Below are 23,096 nucleotides of genomic sequence, written 5' to 3' on the forward strand. Positions count from 1 at the left end.
CAAGACAAAGTCCAGTACTGAGGGTAAGCGCTAAAAAAGAAACATCAGCTCAAGTGATCTAAAAGCATTCATCAGCATTCTAGGGAAGCAGAGGTTCAAGAAGCTAAGAATTCCCCTAGCAGTTACAATCTACAAGTCATATCTCTTATTCACAGCATCATAACCACACAGAAATTTCGTTCAGTACATTTGCGTATGGCCTTCCTCTACCTGAGTAATGACTCCAACAAAAATGAAACGAAGTTGGCATGGCATAACCTGGAGCTCCATCTGGATCTGAGTGGTCACTGTCTTTACTTTTTACTTATTTGAGAAGCAGATAGACAAAGAGATAGAGACAGAGATGCAGATGCAGAGAGAGAAAGAGAGAGAGGGCTTCCAGCTGCTAGTTAACTCTCCAAAGCCCCCAGTATCCAAGGATGCCAAAGCTAGGAGCTGGGAACTCAACCCAGGTCTTCCATGTGAGTGGCAGGGACACTATTACTTGGACCATCACCACTGGCTCTTAGAGTGTGCATTAGCAGGAAGCTGGAATCAAACCTAGCTACTCTGCTTTCCGATGAAGAAACTTGGGCCATTAGTAGGGAGCTGGGTTGAAAATGCAGCAGCCAGGACTGGAACCAGTGCTCACATGGGATGCTGGCATTGCAGGCAGCAGCTTAAACTGTTGTGCCACATCTTCTTTTCTAAATGTTTATGAAGTAACTGTCATCAAAGCCTACATTTTTGCTAAGAATCAACATCATATCCACAAGTTTCAGATTACGCCAACATTTCTAAGTAACTATATAACAGACGACATGATCCATAATCAAAATTATTTTGACAGGGCTGAATGCAAGTGGGAAATCAGGAAGATAAAATTCAGCAGGGTTAAAATTAGCAAAATATCTCTTTTATCACAGCAAAATGAGGGTAAACCATCCCTGGAAGCGTCTCTTGTGATGGTCAAGTTGATTAGAAATTTAATTGGGTTCAACACGACTTGGCCAAATGTGGCTCTTCAGAGAGTCACCATCAGGAGGAGCATAATATCCAGAATAAGGGAAGCTACTAGACTCTTGAGAGCCCTCTTGGATGTTCATGTGGTGTGTGGCTCAGATTAAAATGTTTTGAAAGCCCATTGACAAGCCAAGGCAGTGCATACGAGCATGAAAGTTAGAAAATGCCGGTAGACTGGATCTAATTAGCCTTCATCGAGCAACCTGTCTATGTGCCTTGTCAGCTGCAGAAGCTGAAGTAGAGACGTGGATAACCCAGGAAGCTCCTTGTGAGGTGGGGACAAAGCAGGGAGCTGGACATGAGTGGCAAGGCAGAAGGAAGAGGCTACACATGTATCTTCTGCACAGGAAAGGTTAAAGAAGAGCATACATTGGGAGTAAAAGAAAGCAGGAAAAATGACCTCATGCAAAAAAATGCGAGCAGCAGTCATTCCATTTCTCCCTCCATCGAGGTTATACAGCTGTGGGAAGCCACACCAGCAGTTAAAACTACAGCCTAGGAGAGCAGTCAGCAGGCAAACTTGAGAACCAGTCTGCCTATTTTCTAAGCCTGGGACTACCAATTTAAAGCAATATAACTTTCAGTGTCTCATTTAAGCCACAGAATTTTCATTTATTAGGACTAATAATATTTAGTTTATGGGGATAATGTGACAATTAAGTGAAATTATATACATGAAGTTCTTAGACTTGTACTTGAAACATAAGTATCAGACAAGTTTACTACCCATTCAGTACCTGCTATATCCTTACATCATCTCATTTAATGCATAGACCAATTCTAGCTTATTAAGGAATTACAGAAATAGCCTTTTTTACAGATGAGAAAGCTAAAATTGTAGGTTAAGAAACCTGCCCAAAGTTGCCTAGGTGAAATAACATGAAACAAGTCTGCAAACTCATATTTTTCTGATTTAAGCATTTGAGATCTTTCTTTGAAACAAATGTTTATTTATTTGAAAGGCAGAGAGAGAGAGAGAGAATGAGAGAAAGAACTTCCATCCACTGATTCACTCCCCAGATGCCCACAACATAGGCCAGGTTGAAGCCAGGAACCAGGAACTCCATCCAGGTCTCCCATGTGAGTGACAGGAACCCAAGCACTTGGTCCATAATCTGTTGTCTCCCAGGTGCATTGGAAGGAAGCTGGATCAGGAGTGCGGTGAAGCCGGGATTTGAACCAAGCACTCCAATGTGGGATGCGGACATCCTAAGCAGTACCTTAACCCACTGTGCTACAATGTCTGTCCCCGTATCTGAAATCTTAACCTCTGGGTTTTACTGTCTATAAAATATTACAGATCCCAGTTCATATCTGTGGCAAAATGCCAACCCTGTGTACCTGTGGGGTTCAGAAGGGCTGAAGGCTGTGCCCAGAGGTCTGATCTCCACTGTTGGATGGAGTAGGAAGGCACTTGTTTTTTGTTTTTTGGGTTTTTTTTAAGATTTATTTATTTATTTGAAAGGCAGAGCTAGAGAGAAAGAGAGAGAGAGAGAGAGAGAGAGAGAGAGAGAGGTGGGGGGTGTCTTCCATCTGTTGGTTCACTCCCCAAATGGATGCAATGGCCAGAGCTGCACCAATCCAAAGCCAGGAGCTGGGAGCTTCCTCCAGGACTCCTATGCTGGTGCAGGGGCCCAAGGACTTGGGCCATCTTCTTTTTTTTTATTTTTTATTTTTTTTATTTTTGACAGGCAGAGTAGACAGTGAGAGAGAGAGAGACAGAGAGAAAGGTCTTCCTTTTACCATTGGTTCACCCTCCAATGGCTGCTGTGGCCAGCTCACCGCACTGATCCGAAGGCAGGAGCCAGGTGCTTCTCCTGGTCTCCCATGCAGGTGCAGGGCCCAAGGACTTGGGCCATCCCCCACTGCACTCCCGGGCCACAGCAGAGAGTTGGCCTGGAAGGGGGATAACCGGGACAGAATCCAGTGCCCTTACCAGGACTAGAACCTGGTGTGCCAGCGCCGCAGGCGGAGGATTAGCCTATTGAGCCACGGCACCGGGCCATATTCTACTGCTTTCCAGGCCATAGCAGAGAGCTGGATCAAAAGTCGAGCAGCTGGGACTTGAACCGGCACCCTTATGGGATGCCAGCACTACAGGTGCTGCTTTGCCCATTATGTCACAGTGCCAGCCCCAAGGCCAGATTTTGTACAGTTGTGCTAACATACAAGGAGCAGAGTTCTGGATAAAGAGAATAGAGAAAACTGGAACAGGCGACATTATACAACATTTCCCTATCAGCTTCACAAGGTGGGCTGTCTGGAACTGGATGTTAGACCCTGATGCATTGACCGAAGAAGGGTGAGCCAGAATGCAAAGATCTTTCTCGTTGTCTGTAGAAAAATAAAGGTAAGGCTTATTAAGCTGATCTGTGGGTTTCACACTACATGTTGAATAACAGATCAAAGATTATAGGGCCAGACTCTTTCTGTGTAAAAGCAGAAAATCCAGCACATGTGGGAAAGAGGGAAAATGAGAAAGCGGCTTGGTGGGCAGGGACTGGATTTCAAGCCGCTACATCTGAGATCTGGGCTGCAGGGGATTGTCCATAGGTCACTAATGGCAATTCCAGGAAATGCTCTTTAATGGAAATCCTCTGAACCCATCTCACTTGGTTGGAATCTCCTGATTAATGATGCTCCCAGTTGCATTGCAAACTTACCCAACCTGTTTGTTATTGTACTTCTTCTTTTTTTTTTTTTTTTTTTTTTTTTTTTTTTTGACAGGCAGAGTGGACAGTGAGAGAGAGAGACAGAGAGAAAGGTCTTCCTTTGCCATTGGTTCACCCTCCAATGGCCGCCGCGGCCGGCGCGCTGCGGCCGGCGCACCGCGCTGATCCGATGGCAGGAGCCAGGAGCCAGGTGCTTTTCCTGGTCTCCCATGGGGTGCAGGGCCCAAGCACCTGGGCCATCCTCCACTGCACTCCCTGGCCACAGCAGAGGGCTGGCCTGGAAGAGGGGCAACCGGGACAGAATCCGGCGCCCCGACCGGGACTAGAACCCGGTGTGCCGGTGCCGCTAGGCGGAGGATTAGCCTAGTGAGCCGCGGCGCCGGCCTTTGTTATTGTACTTCTAACTGTAAGTAATGCTTTAATTAAATATAATGTAAAGTGATTACAAGACTAGTTTCTACAAAGCTAAGTTGAGTAACTAGGAAGAATTAATAAATGAATCACTGATAAATGTACTGCCCACACTGGTCTTGTGGTGCAGTGGGTTAAGTCACAGCCTAGGATGCCGGCATCCCATATTGGAGTGTCTGTTCAAGTCCCATTGCTCTACTTCCAATCCAGCTTCCTGCTAATGTGCCATGGAAGGCAGTGGGAGACATGGATGGAGTTTCTTGCTCCTGGTTTCAGCCTGGCCCTGACTTGGCTATTGTGACCATCTGGGGAGTGAGCCAGTGGATGGAAGAGTTCTCTCTTGCTCTCTCCACACCACCTCCCCCCCCACCAACATCTCTCACCCTCTTCCTGTTGCTCTGCCTTTCAAATGAACAAATAAACATTTTTTTAAATATGTATTGCCCTGTTAGATGTGGGTAAGATAATTGCAAAAGAAGAAAGAAAATAATTAAAAACTGAAAGGATCCTGTATTTCATCTGTTTCAGGTCTCTCACAAGATCTCTGTCCACTTGAAAGAAACAAAACTGGAAATCATTAAGGATGCATTGAGGGTGTTTATGTTCGTCACTGTGAAATCCTATCAGCTAAACGATCCAAGTCTCCCTAGTGGGAGACATGGAGACCTTGGATAAGATGAATCATTTAGCAAGACTGCCCAGCTCGGAGACATGTGGCCTCTCTGGTTGTGCTCCCTAAATACTATGGTGGCCCCAGTCATCGCAGCAAACAGAGAACCCTCCTTTCATAGTTCAAAATGCTCTTTGTAATAAACACAATTGTTTTAGGGCCCCCTGCCAATACTTCTTCTATTCAAATAAAAGACCTTGGCCTATCTTAAAAGATTAAAAAAATTATATTTATGTTTTAAATAAAACTGATATGTTTAAGATATGAAAGCATTTTTTATGATCCATTCTTGAACTGTCTTTCTGTGATTCACCAACAAGCTACTGGTCTTGTCTTGGGTATAGGGTCTTCTTTTATGACTGATGACCCAGGAGCCTACTAAAAATGGCAGTACCAGAGGAGTTACAAGGAGTTGTTGAGGGAATCACTGATTTTTAACCTAGAAAGGCAATAACTTAAAGAGACAGAATGAATAATTTCACATGCACGCAGAACTGTCCTGTTCGAGTGGAATTAAATTTCTTCTCTGAGATCCAACAAGGAATATTGTAGAAATAGCTGTTAAGCAAATTGAACAAAATTTAATATAGTCAACATAGTATAATAGAAAAAATAAAAGTCTAGGTTCCAGTGAAAGCTGGGCATAAATACTGGCTCCACCTTACGTGAGATACATAAATTGTCAAGTGACTTCTCGAAGCCTCCATTCTCTTCTCCATAAAACTATAACAATAATCTTTATCTCAGAGATTTATAAGGAATAAATAAAATAGTCTATCTTGAATTCCTAGCATAGTTTCTGGCATATACTAGACACATAATAAATGGCAGTTCCCTTCCTCATCTTCTTCCCTATCTCTTGAGGTACAAACCAGAAAAACATGGTTATCTGCTTAAACACACTATATCTTGGTGCTTTTATATTTTGAGGTGTGGAGAGAATTATAAAAATTCCATCTGGATCTGATTCCACTCCCCCCTGTAGCAGACTCTGTTGACAACACTGTTCTTGACCCAGCTAAAAGCCATTTATTTACCTCTTTCCCTCTGCTTAGTCAGTATTTCAGATTGGATACACACTTTTTGGTTTCCAGGAAGGTCACCTTGGTCTCTAGCCTAGGAGTTGGCCTAAGTCCAGTCCTTTTGTGGTAGGTTAAGTTACTTTTTAGCAAAAGTTCAATGCCCCCCACCCCCTCTCCCTCGACATCCATGAAAAAGTATACTTTTCTGCTGCACTGATTTTTGGACTTGGAATGTGGGCAAAAGAGTGCAACAATCCCAATTCCTGCTCAGGGAACCTCACCTCTACCATGAGAAGACATGTCCTAGGCAGTCCAGGGACAGGGACAACAGGGGGCAGCTGCCTGACTAACCTGCCAACTTGCAGTCCATAGCAGAGGCCTCCCAGCTGACCTGCAGGTCCATAAGAGGCAAGTAACCAGCGTCTCAAGATTTGTCCCTGCGATGATTTGGTGGCTGTTTGTTCAGCAGCAAGGCAGTGGCTGACTAACATACCTGCCTAGAAGACAGGTGTAACTGGCTGAGAAATTTTCCTTTCTGATATAAGAAAGATGCATGAACATAAGCTTCCTGCTCTGCATCATATCCTGATTTTGAATGAAGAAGATCACTTATGATCGTAGGGAAAAGGTCAAGGAAATTGCAGACACCAGTCCCAAATCCATGAGCCAATGCCACCAACCTTCTGTCTTCATTTCCTAAAAAGTGATGAAAATATATTCCTACTTGTTTAAACCACAATCTGATGAACACTTCTGTTATCTGTAGGTGAATATATCCTAACTCATACATGTCAATAATGAAACCTAGAACTATATGTATTAAGCTTTTTATGTATTACAAGAAGGCACTTCGAAAAGGTCATGGAAAATGGAATTAAAAGCTTAGTTTATTTTGGTGCAAAAAATTGGAATTCATGCATAATTTTTTCATAATATGCATTTTCTGTGCAATTTTAAAGATCCTGCATTTGTCCAAAACTTAGTTGGTAACATTCAGAATCATTTCTGGTTTGTGACTAGATGATTCAATTTCCTGCTAATGCTCCTGGGAAATCAGGAGAAGATGGCCCAAGTACTTAAGGCCCCATGTAAGAAATCTGAATAAAGTTCCAAATTCCTGGCTTTGGACTGTCCCAACCCCAAGCGTTGTGGCCATTTGGAGATGAACCAGCAGATGGAAAATCTTTCTCTCTCTTTCTCTGCCTTTCAAATAAATAAATAAATAAATAAATCTTTATTTAAAAAATCATTGATAAAACCATAAAGGCATGCCACCAAAAACAGGTCCAGATTGTGAATAATCTCTTAGAACTCTTTAATATAAAATTTTAACAAATTTCAAATTGCACTTACCTATCCAGAAAGAGATTTCACAGGTACTTTGCCAAATGCAGAAACAACAATACTGCAATATCTAAGTGTATATGAACACTATCTCAATTAACAATAGCAACAACACCAGGAGGAAATGGCACCATTTGCATACATAGTCCTTTGTGTTGACTTTACCAGTGTTTGCAAAGTTGTGTTGGTGATCCGCGATTGATGGTTACATGGTATTTTTATCCAATACTCATTTTTGAAAATTTGAATGTACTCGGATAGTGTTTTCTTGGGAAAGAACCTAAATTCACATAACCATTCACTGTGAATTTGGACGTGCCTAGAAAGAGTTGAGTGTTGATGCAACTGGCCCACTGGATGCCTATTTAAAGGAAGGCTTCCAGGAGCTTTATTAGAAGGTCAGTGGTTTGGTATAATGAGATCAATATCTTACTCCAGAATTATGACCCTAAGTCTTTGTGAAACTAAAACTCCCCTTTAGTCAACCGAACAGTATTCCATCGGGGGACACAACACACCCTGAGGACAGAAAGAATCAAGATGCATGAATGTTGTCTGTAGGTAATGGCTGGATAGGCGGGATAATTTTCTGTTGCAGCAGGGTGTGTGTTGCTTGAATTCCTTTTTAGTTCCTGACACCAAGGGGAGAAATCATAGACTTCAGGCAACTGCGGATTTGAGTCCTGGATCTACTGCTTAGTAACTGTGCCATAGAATTTGTTTTTAGAAAACTACTGCTGGTCTCTAATAAAAATACTTTTTTGTAAATTTTTGCAATTTTTAAAAATAAGCTGGCCTTGAGTCTAGAATTTTCCAAGAGCTCTCAGCGCTTCCTCTCTCATTTCACTTAGTATCTCACCTCTTTCTTCCACAGAGTTTGAGATTATGGGGTCAGAATTAAATCTCTAGACATTCCTCTTCTCCAGTGACATTCCATTTTGATTTCTCTTTTGAACTTTTCAATTCTATCTTCCTAAAGTCCTTAGCACAGATCTAGATTTTTCTTTGTTGATACTCACTGCTTCTGCTTCCAAGTGTCCAGAGTAGTTTGAGGGGGGTTGATATTTGTAAAGGCTTTTGCTTTGGGATCTTAAAAAAAAAAGAAGTTTTCTATGAAGGATTAAAAAAAAATAAGATAATAGAGTAATTAAATCTCCTCCCCTGCTACACATGTGACCACGCAGTCCAATGAGAAATCAGAGTCCAACAAGGCCTGTATTAGATTCCAAGTAGAATGCAGGTAATAAACAGAAGACAGGGTGGGGAGCATGGAAGGGACCCTCCCATTACTTCTGTGCGGGGAACTGAGATGTGGCAAGAGCTGGGGTAGTCGGGGAGAACTGTCTGTGCCTGGCAGTGTTACTCACATGGAGAGCTCTGTAGCTTAGGGGACCCTGGAGAAGGACCAGGGGCATAAAGACCAACAGCTAAGTTCCTCTTGGGTTCATGGGTTTTCAGGAAACATGCTTATCCCCATGAGGAACAGAGACACTCTGCTTCTTGTTCTTGCAGGGAAGATTCTATGAATCAGTCTACGTTAATCTTGGATTCTAGCCCCAGGTCCCTCTTCCTCTTCTAGTGTTGCTCATGAGGTCACATTAACTGCACTGTTCCATGCAAACACTGTATCACACCTATTATGAGTATTAGTATAGGAAATGGCTTAAGCATTGTGTCCCACTGTAGTACCAAGGTTTTAACTGAGGAATGGTACCTTTTCTACCAGAAGTCAAATTGCATTCTCTATAGTAATTAGATTACGGCTCCTTGTATGATTATAACTTTTTGGTAGGCAGTTTCAGCCCCTTTCAAACTGTCAAGCTAACCTTTTATTTTACATTCTTGAATCTTAAGTTATTGTCCAAAAATGTATATCTCATTCTTTGACACCACCTTATAGCTTGTCAATTATCTCTTATTTTCTCATAAAATAATTTCAGCCTTTAGTGTCTCCAGGAAGCACTGACTGCATTTCTAAGTCCTCCAGCCTCCTGTCTGATTTCACAGCTCCTGCAGGTCCTTCTGAGGTTTGTGCTGATGTGTGTTGGAGAGCGCCCATTATCTCAGCTTTGTGCTTATCCTCCTACACCCTTCTCTTTGGCGCAGAAGTCAGAAGACTGCGAAATGCATTTCCTAGAAGCCCTTGCCAGCTAACATGCACCAGGGAGGCAGGAGACAGAAGTTTTGAGGAAAGGAGCCTCCGCCTCCTTTTTTTTTCACACTCCCGCTTGCACCTGTGGTCATGACAACAGCAGCTGCCATGCCAGCAACAGCAACAACAACAGCAGGGACAACAACAGTGGGGATGGAAACAGGACCATTAGCAGTTCTGGCAAGACTGTAGAAAGGAGGGTGTTGGATGAGGGCAGGTTCCTGGGGAACAACTCAGGCAGCAGTACTCCAGTGGAAAGAGCTGGTGAATGGTATTCATGAGCTTGGGATAGAACCATGTTTTCCTCTGTCATCTGGCTCTAGATGAGATAGTATTTAACTGTCATTGCTATTCCTTGGATAACTTAGATAACAATCCTTGGCTAACAGATTCCCGACATTAACACCCTCTCCATCAAAATCTAGATCTCTTACTGTTTTCCTGTTGATACAGGGACTGTAGGAATCGGCAGGTGTGTGTGTAGCATCAGCAGATGTCATGCCCTAGGAAGAATCAGATCCTGGAAAAACATTGAAGGAAGACTCAGTCAACAAAGTCAGCTCTGCACCCAACTGTTTTTTTTAATCTCTTTGTAGAGAGTGACTGACCTCTTAGACCCAGTGAGCGATTTTTGAGGCATTTGCTGGCATTTTCAAACTCTTGTCCCTGCCATCTTCATTTTCCAGAGGTCTGCAGTCAAATTTTCACAAAGAATGCGAGCCTTTTGACTGTTGAGTCCTTTCTTTCTTCTTAATTTAAAGCCTATGAGTGACTATTCTAATCTCCCTGCTTTTTCTTCCAGCATCCTAAGAATTTGGCTCTTAGGTAATTTTCACTTGTTTGGTTTGGTTTGGTATTTCTTCTTCCATTCTTAAGAGGCACTCTTTATCTTTGTAAATAACCTGGCACTCCAAAGGAGGGTTCTTGGGAAAGAGAGGAAGTCAGGAGTCAGGATTGCTATCACAATGGAAGGGATGAAATCAGTATGGGCAATAATCTTGGGCCATAGGTTCATTATCATCCTCTAACCCATGTCAAATATGGAGAATATCTTACTGTCTCCCCAAAATGGCAAAGGAACATTATCTTGAACCATGGGAAAACTCCATAGATTGCCACCAATGAATTCATGCCCATACCTCTTTGTTTAGGCACTATTCCTTTGTCATTTATGTATGCATTTGCATAATGATAATGGGGTTGCTGACTCTCAATCTGGAAAAGACTCATGGAATGGCCTATTGCACTGGTAGAATCCCTGCCTTTTAATATTCAGCATCTGTTTCCACGTCCTTTCCTCCCTCGCATCTGCACGTAATGTAGCTATGGTAGAGTTAGAAGTCTACACTTGATTAGAAACAAAACTTGGAAGGAAAAATAAACTATGTGGTTAAGCATCACCAGGAAGCAGGGAGAGGCACATGGCCAAACTCCTGGAGCTCTTTGTCTCATCACATGATGTTGCTTGGATACCAGCTTATCAACAGACTGGCTTTCCCCTGCCCTACCCCGCGAATAAAGGGCATTGCTAGACAACTACGCTGGATATGAACGTCAGCTCTCAGAAAGGAGGGAGCTGTCATACAGGGTAAGTTCCTTTCAAACAAATCTGTCTTTTGTTTTAGATTTATTTTGTTTAATTTTTCTCCTTGAATTCCCCAGGCATTTTAATCAAATTTTATCAGAGACCAGTTGAGAAGGTAAGACGTATTTCTTCAGCAACAGACCAAGAAAAGCACAAATGAATTGTTGCCACAAGAAAAAGATCTGTCATTTCCTTATGCTATTTGAGAACCAAAGAAATCTTTCCCGATTTGAAGAATATTTATTCTCTGCTCTGCAGATCTGGGAAATGGAAGGAGGGAAATTGAGATGATCTGAGTACTGGATAGAACCTGGGCTTCAATCACAGAGAATATTAAAAAGAGTCTTTCTTGGTTGGTATGGTTTCTGGAGTGCATGCTAAATGCTAAAGGAAAGAAGTATTAAATAAAATATTTATGCTTGACTTAAAGTTGACAGCATAAGAACACAGGGAAGCTGATTGGTGTTTATTTAATAAATTTCTCTTCTGGAAGATTTGAGCCTCAGATCTGTGATTCCACCAATCACCCTCCACATGCGTTAAATATTCCTTAAAGTATGTGTGTGTGTGTGTGTGTGCATTCACTAGGGCAGGGAGTAGAAAGGAGAAAGTGGCATCAGATGAGGATATTCTATATTTATGCTCTCACTTAATCAAAGACTCCAAAGAGGTAGGTGCTGTAACCAGCATTGCAAAGATGGAATGATGGAGCCCAAGCGAATGGGAAACAAAGCCCCTCAAGTCTATCTGGATCTAATGGCCATACAATCTCTATTAGAATTTCTTTTTTTCTGTTATCATATGATACAGGTATTGATAATAGTCTGCTTTGTTTAGAGGATCGGTTACTGTATCTGATTTGCTGTCTTCTTCCTCCCTACCCTTGGGTAGTTTGCACTACTGATAAGGGCAAAGGAGTAGGCAGACAGGAAAATGCTTAACGTTTCCACTCTGTGCCTTGGCAACCGGATTCCTATACATCTACTCTGCCTGAATTGTTAAATGTTTTATTCTGATATACATCTCAGACTCTGAACCCTAAATCATAAGGAAAGGAAACTTAGTCATAGCAGGTGTGACTGTTTCCTTCCGTATCTTTGTCAGGCAAGTGGGAAAGAAATATGACTAAGCCTAATAGTTTATTTTATAGTACAATGCTATAAAATTGCAGAATTAGATGTGCAAGAAATGGAGAATGATGCAAAGGTATACCATGCTGCAACTAAAAATCATAATTTTTAGGAATATTTAATGATCTGGGAGAGAGTACAACACATATGTTGTGATCTCCCTTTTCTTTTTTTTTTTTTTTTTTGAAGATTTTGTTTAATGAATACAATTTTCATAGGTACAACTTTAGGAATATAGCATTCTTCCTCCCCATACCCATCCTCCCACCCCAATTCCCATCCCACCTCCTACTTTCTCTCCCATCCCATTCTTAAGACTCATTTTTAATTAACTTTACATACAGAAGACCAACTCTATACTAAGTAAAGATTTCAACAGTTTGCACACACACACACACACACACACAACATAAAAATACTGCTTGATAACAAGTTTGCAGTTAATTCTCAGAGTACAACTCATTAAAGACAGAGGTCCTACATGGGGAGTAAGTGCACAGTGACTTCTGTTGTTAATTTAATAATTAACACTTTTATTTATGACATCAGTGATCACCTGAGGCTCTTGGCATGAACTGCTAAGGCTATGGAAGCCTTTTTTGAGTGTCTTGCTTTTCTAAAATCAAACACAATGTATAACTAATAATAAATATAATAAATACATAAAAGGAAATCACACAAATGCCAACAATTGCACACAATTTTGTACAACAGTGAGATGTGGGCCATCTTATTTTCTAAATCAATTTTTATATTTTTCCAAATTATCCAAAATTATGTAGACTTGTTTTAGAATCAGATAGGCTAAAATATTATTGAATATCATCAAAAAATAACTGTTGTAGTCCTCGTATGGTTCTGCAGCTCACTTGTTCCAATCAGAGTGTAGCAAAAAGTCAAGGGCTCTCAATGGCTCCTTCATTCCTTGAATAATTCATAATTATCTCCTCCAAATAACGAGCGAAAATCGAAAAATTTGCAGAACTAAGTAAGCTGATAAGGTCCAATTACTTGGAAACTTGAGAAAATGTTCTTATCCCTTGGAACAAGTAACATTTATGTATACATTTATTATGTATACATTATGTATTATGTATACATTAGTTAATTATTGACTTAGGTACATCCCCAAAAGTCGTTGGACATAATGAAACATTCTGTTATGCGTTCTTGTTCCTTGGAGGTGCAAGACAAAGCATGGGAGAAAACTGGAAAAAACAACAAAAGCATCCAAAGGGCCCACGGATTCCTTGCATTCGGGTCCCTTGCTCTGCCTCTGACACTTCATTGCTGAAGGTACCGAGTTTTCTTCACAGGTGGAAGAACATCATCTGGCTCCCCCCAAAGGCTGAATAACTTTTTCTAGTTTCTTGGCTTAGCAGCATTAGGGAGAACATTTGACCTAATGTAAGCACGCAGGTGCATGTTGAAGGTGTGAGTGAGGGGACGAACCAGTGCTTGCCTGGTCTACTCCTAGATCCACGTCATGTCAGGAGCCCTGTCAGGCTGTAGCTTCTCCGTGACTGAGTGACTAACAGGACAGGAAACTCAATGACAACACTTAATTATGGCTTCCTGTTGGAGAGCTGTTTTCTCCTCTGTGTCAAATTTAGTTAAAGCCCTTCTCACAAATTTTCTTTGTCAAAATTTCAATTCTCTTCCATCCCTTCAAGGAAAGATAGGCAACAGGGTAAGAATATTAAGAATATTATTGGTTACTTCTCAATTAAGAAGTTTAGAGTTTTACCAAAGAAAAAAGTAGGACTTTTTTGCAAAATAAAACCAGAACTCTCAAGATATTCTTATAAAATGGAAATTCCCATTGTACTTTGGAGCTTTGCACTTGAAATTGGCTTGCAATTTTCATATTATCTTGTTCTCAATCATTTGAAAAGTCTTAATTAGTTATTCATAAGTAGAATCCATTTTCCTCTTCAACTATATTATCATTTAAAATATTTAATTTGGAATCTATAAAGCTGAAATGAGTGTCTCAAATTGTGAGGTACTTGGCTTTGCTCCTCTCTGGATTTATTTTTAATGTTAAACTTAAGGACTCCAGATCTCAAAAGAATATGACATAGATTTTTAGCCCCATACAAAATTTCTAACATTCAAATCACCATACCCTACTTCTATATGCAATTATCTTATGTTTAATTTTAATACATGGTGATCAACAAGTTTGGAAAATTCTGTCATTGTTTTAAATATCTGGGCATAGGGTTAACTTATTTTATCTTGATTTTTCTAAAATCTTGGTTCCACTATCAGTTTCCCTAACTATAAAATGAATGTAATAAGTTGCCAATCTCATAAGACTTCCATAACTCAAAAAATGATATGGGGCCAGTGACTGGGATAGAAGTAGAGGATGGCCCAAGTCCTTGGGACCCTGCATCCGCGTGGGAGACCAGGAAGAAGCACCTGGCTCCTGGCTTCGGATTGGCGCAGGTCCGCCTGTAGCGGCCATTTGGTCACCCTACCACTGGTCTGTCTTCTCTCACTCTCCATAGCAAGGCCAAAGTGACCTTTTCAAAATGCAGATCAGGCCTGTTCAAAGCATGGCCTCTGTGGTTAGCTGACTCTTTGTTGCAAAGGAATGGGGAGCTGTCCTTGGCATTGTGGGTTGCTAAGCGGCATCCCTGGGCCCTACCCCTTCCCACCAACTGAAATGAGCATAGATTTTTCCAGATATTGCCAAATGTCTTTCAAGGGTCAAAGCCACTCCTATGGAGAACCCTTTCCTTTAATTGTTCCTCATATAAAAGTCGATCTCTAAATGCTTAACATAAAAGTTTCTATCATCTTTGCTTGCCTAACTCTACAGTCCTCTCAAAATCAGACTGTATGCTGCCTTTCAACTGAAAAGATAGGCTAGGTCCCTACGGATGCAGATATTTTGTGTTCAATGGGAGAATTTATATCACTTTCTCCCTTCTGGCTAGAACTTGCCCTTTTCTCCTAGCCCAGTGGTTCTCACCTTTTAGTGTATATGTGTCAGAATCATCTGGGAGTCCTGTCAAAGCAGAATGTGAGCTCTGCCTCCCACCACCACCCTACCACCCCCAAACCCCAACCATAGTTATCTCTGATTCTGCACATCTGGAGTGGGACTGATACTTGGCTCTCTAACAGGTTCCCAGGAACGGCCCTTGAGACCCCATTGTTCTAGCCCCTTCAGGGAACGCCTCTTCCCCACCTAAACCCTCTGAGGTGGTGGTCTTCTCACACAGGCACCTTCCCTGACTTCCATAGGCAGAGGTTTTTCTTTCTGTGGTCATAGCACTGTCTCACTAACGATACTGACCCTTTCCCACATACCCATCTGCTCATCTGTCTTCCTGGCTTCCTGAGACATCTCCACCAAGTTTTACCCAGTGGGGCCAGGCATGCTTCACACCCGGTGTGTGTTCTCACAACCTACTTCCTTCAAAAAGGGTTAATCTGTAGATCTCCCTCAGCCCAAAACATTGGCTACTTACTTAGAATCTTTTAGTTAATCGTTTTCATCAGACAGACCAGTGGTAGACTGGAAAGGAAAACAAGAGAGAAAAGTACCTAATTGTCATTTGACCATTGTTATAAATTAAGAACTGTCGGCTATGATTTGATATCCAAATTTGAATATTGACAGTCCCCCCAAAGGTCCATGTGTGCTAAATGTTTGATCCCCAAAGTCTCAGGTTAATCTGCTAAGAAGGTAGAAAGGTGGGGTGAGTGATTGTGGAGTAGGTTAAGCCTCCACCTGCCATGCAGGCATCCCATATGGGGGCCGGTTTGTGACCCAGTGACTCCTCTTCTGATCCAGCTCTCTGCTATGGCCTGGGAAAGCAGTAAAAGATGGCCCAAGTCCTTGGGCCCCTTTACCCATGAGGGAGATCTGAAGAAGCTCCTGGCTCCTGGCTTCAGATCAGCCCAGCTCCAGTTGTTGCAGCCATCTTGAGAGTGAACCAGCAGATGGAAGACCTCTCTCTGTGTCTCTCTGTCTGTAACTCTGCCTCTCAAATAATTTTTTTTTAAAAGAAGAAAGTAGTAATGGAATCCAATTATGTATTTAGAGGTAGTTTTTTTTGTTGCTTTTTTTTTTTTTTTTTAGAAAACAAAATGACAGAGGGAGAGAATGAATGAGAGAGAGAGAGAGAAAGAGAGATCTTCCAATCACTGGTTCAGTCCTCAAAAGGCCACAACAGCCAGGTCTGGGCTAGGCCAACGCTGAATCCAATAACTCCACCCAGGTCTCTCACATGTCCTTGCACTCCAATATGGGATGCTAGCCACGTAGTGGCCGCTTAATCAGCTGCACTATGTCATCAGCAGCCCCTTGCCCCCACCCCCTCCCCCTGCCATACACACACACATCACACTTGTGATGCAGTAGAACTCCACAGACTCATCAAAATCGCCTGCTCTGCTCTGACAGGACCTAACCCGAGGGCAACAGCGCTACTTTTACAGCATCATGAGGATTTACGACTCCAGGCCCCAGTGGGAGGCCCTGAAGATGCGCTACATTCACAGCCTGCAGCACCAGCAGCTGCTTGGTGAGTTTATCTGCTTGACCTGAACCGCACGGCTCAGCATGGAATCCGTGTGCTGCAGCTGAAGTCAAGTTTGCAGATAAATAATTCACATGGACCGGCTTTCTGCCCGCATGTTGTTTTATCAACATGGTTCTCTCGCCAAATTTGAAAGTGGCGATCCCTGATAATAGGGTGCAAGCCTTTATGGGTAAATTAATAAGATCAAAAGAAACTGGAATATGGATTGTTCTGTTAGCCACTCTTCGAGATTTACAGGAACTTGATCAATGGCTCTGGGCTTGGCCAGATAGCTTAGGATCCAACCACAGCTCAATCCCTTGCTATTTGTGCAAACTCAGAAACTTGCTTTACTCACAGCGACAATATATTTATTGAGCATTTATCATGCTCCAGGCATCGTGCTAAGGACTTTCTATGTAATATTTCATTTTCGTTCCGCTCTGTGATTGTGGAAAGCAGAGGCTCAAACAGGTTATATAACTTTGTCAGCATCTAGCAGACAGTAAAGGTCGGTGAGGCCTTCATTCAGAGCCGTCACTTCCAAAGGTCGCGCGTTTTCACCCTCCTGCTCCACTCTCTCTCCTCTCCCTCCACACTCTCTGGATTTTATGAAGCACACATGAAATGAATATGAAAGTGTTGTGGGCATAGGTATCTTGATTTTTGTTCCTAGTTCTTTCCCCCCAAAGAAATACTTAATCAAAGCAGAGACATAAACACAGTTTTTAAGTGGGAGCAAGATTTATTTAAAAGAGAATGAATATGCCATCACACATTGTCAGGCTTACCTAATTCGGGGTTCTGGCCTTTTATACCCCCAGAGAAGAGAGACAGAAAAAGAGACAGAGGCCATCCTCAACAGAGACAGGTGCTTTATTGAAGCCAAGAGGGGCGACAGTGAGTCCTTGTGAAGAGACCAAGCACAGGGCGCCTGTAGGGCTGGGCTTTTACCTGGCTGAAGAAGGAATCTGCCACTGGTGGGAGGTAGGGGGCTTGCAGCTGGTGGGAGGTAGAGAGTAGGGGGCTTATAGAAGCTGCTGGGAACTTTCCTCTTATCTGTAAGGAGTCTGGGGGCTATTGAGGAGAATCTCAACAAAGAGAGGAAATGGGGGGGGGGGCATCTTGTGAGCTTTATTGCCCTTTACCCAGAGTGTGGGCCATCCCACGCAGAGTGGGCCAGAGACTTACCTATGAAGAGAGATATGGAGAAGGGGCCAGAGAAGAACCATAACATAGTGCAGAAGGGCAAAGGAGGAGCCACTCTCCTGTTATCAGCCTCCTGTATGGGATAGGGAGCCATGCCTCAACTGCACATATAAGTGGAGCTGAGTTGAGTACGTGGGAGCATTTCTGGGAGTTTCACAGTGCCTCCGTGTAGAGCATAATCTTTCCTGGTCCCAGGTGAGACACAGGTGCATCATGGGAAAGTGGGCATACCATATTGACAGGAAAGGGGTGGAGTTATCATGTAGCACTACACAAAAATTATGGGAAAAAAAATTCTTCCAGCTTCATTTATTCCTCCCTAACTCCCTGCCTGCTTCTCCAATACCAAAATCTTTCACATATTATCAACACCAACCTACTGAAAGGTGTAATTGTCGAGTATCTTTTCTGACAGGAAACATTCCCAGTGGTCAGCTCCCCTCTATTGTACTCTGTTGAATTCAGCAGAGTACGTCTTACAAAAATTAATTCATTGGGCTGACGTGTACAGTGGGTTAAGCTGCTGACTGTGATGCCAACATCCCATATGGGTGCTGGTTTTTATCCTGGTTGCTTCATTTCCAACCCAACCCCCTACTAGTGTGCCTGGGAAAGCAGTAGAAGATGATTCAAGTCCTTGTGCCCTTGCCACTCATGTGGGAGACTTGAATGAAGTCCGTGGGCTTCACAGACATTTGGGGAATAAACCAGTGGATGGAAGATCTCTTTCTCCCTCCCTCCCTCTCCCTTTCCCTCTCCTTCTCCCTCTCCTTCTCTCTCTCTCTCTCTCTCTCCAACTCTACCTTTCAAACAAATAAATCTTTAAAAACGTTCATTCATTGGCATGAGCACATGAATTTTGTTCCTCTCTTTACATAAAAGGAAGACACGGATTTTGCAAATGATTTACTAAAAACACCACCAACAATAGTTATTTTTTACTGAGGGCCTTCTACATAGCAGGCACTAGTGAACTCAACATGTATTGTCTTTTTAAAAAAATATTTTATTTACTTATTTGAGCGATAGAGTTAGACAGTGAGAGGGAAAGACAGAGAAAAAGGTCTTCCTTCCGTTGGTTCACCCCCCAAATGGCCACAACAGCCGGAGCTGCACCAATCTGAAGCCAGGAGCCAGATGCTTCCTCCCGGTCTCCCATGTAGGTGCAGGGGCCCAAGGAGTTGGGCCATCTTCTACTGCTTTCCTAGGCTATAACAGAGAGTCGGATCGTAAGAGGGGCAGCCTGGACTAGAACTGGCACCCACGTGTGATGCTGGTGCCGCAGGCAGAGGATTAACCTACTGCGCCACGGAGCCGACCCCGTATTGTTCTAGTCCCAGTTGGGGCGCCGGATTCTGTCCCAGTTGCCCCTCTTCCAGGCCAACTCTCTACTGTGGCCTGGGAGTGCAGTGGAGGATGGCCCAAGTGCTTGGGCCCTGCACCCGCATGGGAGACCAGGAGAAGCACCTGGCTCCTGGCTCCGGATCAGCGCGGTGCGCTGGCCGCAGTGCACCGGCCGTAGCGGCTACTTGCGGGGTGAATCAACGGTAAAGGAAGACCTTTCTCTCTGTCTCTCTCTCTGTCCACTCTGCCTGTCCAAAAAAAAAAAAAAACAAAAACAAAAACAAAAACAAAAACAAAACCTCAACCATTATGTGGCAGTCTGCTTTATAATCTACATTTTACAGAAAAGAACATTTGAAACATGGATAAATCAAGCAACTTGGCCAGGCTCCCACCCCTTGTGAGACGAGGCCACTGAATCCCAAAGCAGAGGTACTGAATTCAGTGTCTGGTGTGCAGAAAATCTGCTTGCTACTTTGTTTAAATGCATAGTCCCAGGCATAACCTTCAAGTGTGTGATTCAAAAGTTCTTTTCAATAAAACTCGAAATCTACATTTTTCAAAGGCACATGGCCTCTGCCAGATGATTCTGTAATAGGTGAACTGCATACCACACTTTGAGATCAAATATGTCTGTTTCTGGTTGGAAGAAAGCTTTGATATCAAAGATAAGTAACACGCGAAGATTCCTCACAGCTTAAGTCCCTTCCTGATGATTTAATGTGTTATTTGATGAGTAAGTATTTATTAACTTACTGAATAAGAAAGGCAAAAAAAAAGGCGAATATACTTCCTGCCTTCAAAGATCATACCATCTGGGTATGCTACCCACAAGAGTAAGAAATCTTATTTGCTTTGTGTGATTATTTGCATTTCTTTTGCTTACTTGCTTCATACAATGGTTGACTTTGAACTTGCTCTTGTTTCCTTCCCCCAGGCTATATTACTCAAAAAGAAGCCTTGTCTTGTGCTGCTGTACTTAGAGATTCTACCAGGAGAGCCGCAGCCAAGGTAGCTTCTCCAAGAACCATTCCCCGGACATCTTCAGCCCTGAGAAGAAAATGTCCATCAGCCCGACCTGTGGCTCCACCCAGGGTCCAAAGTGCAGGATACTGAGCGCTCAGAAACAGAGGCCATGCAGAGTTTCTGAAATGGGCAAATTGCCCAGATATTCCTGGCGTTAGTAGGTGTTTAGTGCATATTTGTTGAATAAGAATGAATAAAAGAATAACTTCTAATATAAACTCCAGATCTATAATTAATGTCTCGCTCATTCACATAAATTTTCTTGGCAAGAAGAGTTGAGAGGTTTAAAAGCAATGGGCCTGAAAGTTAGCAACATTTATTGTATATAATCTGCAATGTGACTTCCAAAGCTTAAAAAAATTAGCTTCTATTGAGTTTGAACCTCCCAGATAAACCCCAAGAACAGTGAAAGGAGACAAATGATCAGAGAGTACCACAGCCTCTGTCACTTGGCACTCCCTGCAAGCCACACACTACATAAAATGAAAATACACAAACCATGGGTACTGGCTAGAGTCCCGGCTGCTCCACTTCCAATCCAGCTCCCTTCTAATGCACCTGGGAAAGCAACAGAAGATGGCCCAAGTGCATAGGCTCTTGCCACCCATGTTGGAGACCTGGATGGTGATCCAGGCTTCAGGCTTCGGTTTGGCCCTATCCCAGCTGTTACGGCCATGTGGGGAGTGAACCAGCAGATGAAAGATCTCTCTCTCTCTCTCTCTCTCTCTCTCCCCCTCCCTTTCAAATTGTCTCATCTTGCATTACTGGCTTCCTCATTTTCCCATCAAGCAATAACATTCAACTTGGCTCAAAAGCTTCTGACTCTCACTTGACTCAATCACTGTGTGCCATCTTGAAACGTGTACTTATCAGCCTGCCACAGCTGGGCTGATTCTGTACAGCTATAATCAGGCTTGAGACGATAGGGGAATTTGTCCACACACCTTCCTCTGGCAGTCAAACAAATGCTGTCAGCAGAACATAAAATAATCCCAAGAACTGATCTCAAGTCCAACCTTCCTGTGGTCGCCAAAGTTTCAGGCAAAGCGCACAAGGCTATAAATGAGCATTGTAGGATTACAGTAGTTATATCTAATGGTTATGTTCATCACCAGTGATTTTTTGAGTTTCTGTTAAAAGTTAGTCATCAGTGCTCAAAATTTAAAAAATGTATCTTGGGCTGGCATTGTGGTGCCGTAGATTAAGCTGCCACCTACGCTACTGACATCCCCTATCAGAGCACTGGTTCAAGTCCCGGCTGCTCTTCTTGCAATCCAGCAGCCACACGCACCTTGGATGGCAGTGGGAGATGACCCAAGTACTTGAGGCCTGGCCATCCACGTGGAAGACCAGGATGGAGTTCCAGGCTCTTGGCTTTGTCCTGTCCCAGCTCCATTTGTCCTGTCCCAGTGGCCATTTGGGGAATGAAGCAGTGGATGGAAGATCTCTGTCCTTGTCTCTGTCTCTGTCTCTCTCTTTCTCTCCCTCTGTATCTCTCTATAACTCTGCCTTTCAAATAAACAAAGTAAACCATTGTGGAAAAAAAATGAAAATGCATCTTCTGGGGGTAGGCATTTGGTACCCCAATTAAGACAACAGTTGGTGGTGCTGGCGCTGTGGCACAGCGGGTTAACACCCTGGCCTGAAGTGCTGACATCCCATATGGGCACTGGTTCTAGTCCTAGCTGCTCCTCTTCTGATCCAGTTCTCTGCTGTGGCCTGGGAAAGCAGCACAAGATGGCCCAAGTCCTTGGGCCCCTGCACCCACGTGTGAGACCTGGAAGAAGCTCCTGGCTCCTGGCTTTGGATTGGCACAGCTCCGGCCGTTGCAGCCATCTGGGGAGTGAACCAGCAGATGAAATACCTCTCTCTCTCTCTCTACCTCTCTCTGTAACTCTTTCAAATAAATAAAATAAATATTAAAAAAGATAACAGTTGGGGTGCTACATCCCATGTTGGAATGCCTCCGTTCAAGTCCTGAATCTTTTCCTGCTTCCTGCTAATGTGCACCCTGGAAGGCAGCAGGAGACAGTTCAAGTATGTGGGTCCCTGCCATGTACATGGCCGACCCAGAACAAGTTCCCAGTTCCCAGCTTCAGCGTGGCCCAGCTGCAGCCATTGTGGGGATTTGGGAAATAAGTCAATGGATGGCAGCTCTCTCTTTCTGTTTTCCTGGGTGTGTCTCTTTCTCAAATAAACAAAATAAATATATTTTAATGCCTCTTCCTCATCTTATTTCTTTTAAATGTTTCACCCTGTTCAAATTGTCTAAAGACTGCTATGCCCATAAAAGGACTATCAACTTACTTCATAAGGGTGTATAACACTAATCTGAAAGGAAGAAGCAACAATATTATTGGGAAGAAAAAACTCACCATCAATGATTATTATCTTCTTTCTGTAACAGTTAACATATGAGATATAGGCTGGTGCCACGGCTCAATAGGCTAATCCTCCGCCTTGTGGTGCCAGCACACCGGGTTCTGGTCCTGGTCAGGGCGCCAGATTCTGTCCCGGTTGCCCCTCTTCCAGGCCAGCTCTCTGCTGTGGCCAGGGAGTGCAGTGGGGGATGGCCCAAGTGCTTGGGCCCTGCACCCGCATGGGAGACCAGGAGAAGCACCTGGCTCCCGGCTTTGGATCAGCGCAGTGCGCTGGCCGCAGTGGCCATTGGAGGGTGAACCAACGGTAAAGGAAGACCTTTCTCTCTGTCCCCCTCTCTCTCTCACTGTCCATTCTTCCTGTCAAAAAAAAAAAATTAAAAAAAAAACATATGAGATATAAAAATTGTTGTAAAATTCTTAAGACCTCTATTACTGGTTCTGAGATCTTCTTGGACTTTTCTCTCTTCGGGAAAAGCTAAGGGGCAAGGCCCACTAGTCTGCCACTGACCTTGTTGAGGTCATTCACTCAATCATAAAGAAACTCCTTGATCTGTAAAAAACTCATGTACTCTGAGTGATTTTATACTTCTAAGTTAGCAACTGTGAG

The 23,096-nt window shown here is 43.1% G+C and overlaps 1 protein-coding gene across 2 annotated transcripts; it reads left to right on the plus strand.

Moving 5' to 3' along the window:
• The first annotated feature begins 10,724 nt into the window (after window positions 1–10,724).
• Window positions 10,725–20,326, plus strand: FAM216B (family with sequence similarity 216 member B). 2 transcript variants are annotated; one of them, XM_089303636.1, is made up of 5 exons: window positions 10,786–10,861; window positions 10,936–10,973; window positions 13,172–13,284; window positions 16,412–16,532; window positions 20,020–20,326. In XM_089303636.1, exons 3-5 carry the CDS (start codon window positions 13,186–13,188, stop codon window positions 20,196–20,198), a joined length of 399 nt encoding a protein of 132 aa, XP_089159762.1. In that variant the 5' UTR covers window positions 10,786–10,861; window positions 10,936–10,973; window positions 13,172–13,185; the 3' UTR covers window positions 20,199–20,326. The 2 variants fall into 2 exon arrangements, with proteins under 2 accessions (XP_008258233.3, XP_089159762.1); XM_008260011.5 differs by lacking the exon at window positions 10,936–10,973 and having other exon boundaries at window positions 10,725–10,861.
• Window positions 20,327–23,096: the final 2,770 nt, after the last annotated feature.

This window comes from Oryctolagus cuniculus, chromosome 9 (assembly GCF_051225735.1).
Source record: "Oryctolagus cuniculus isolate XC-2025 breed Fujian yellow rabbit chromosome 9, ASM5122573v1, whole genome shotgun sequence".
NCBI classification, from domain to species: Eukaryota; Metazoa; Chordata; class Mammalia; order Lagomorpha; family Leporidae; genus Oryctolagus; species Oryctolagus cuniculus.

Coding starts and splice junctions, on each gene's coding strand:
- FAM216B (XM_008260011.5), top strand. CDS start 13,186: ATGGGAGAAAACTGGAAAAAACAACAAAAGCATCCAAAGGGCCCACGG. Junction 13,285..16,411: donor CTGACACTTCATTGCTGAAG/GTACCGAGTTTT, acceptor CTGCTCTGACAG/GACCTAACCCGAGGGCAACA. Junction 16,533..20,019: donor GCAGCACCAGCAGCTGCTTG/GTGAGTTTATCT, acceptor TCCTTCCCCCAG/GCTATATTACTCAAAAAGAA.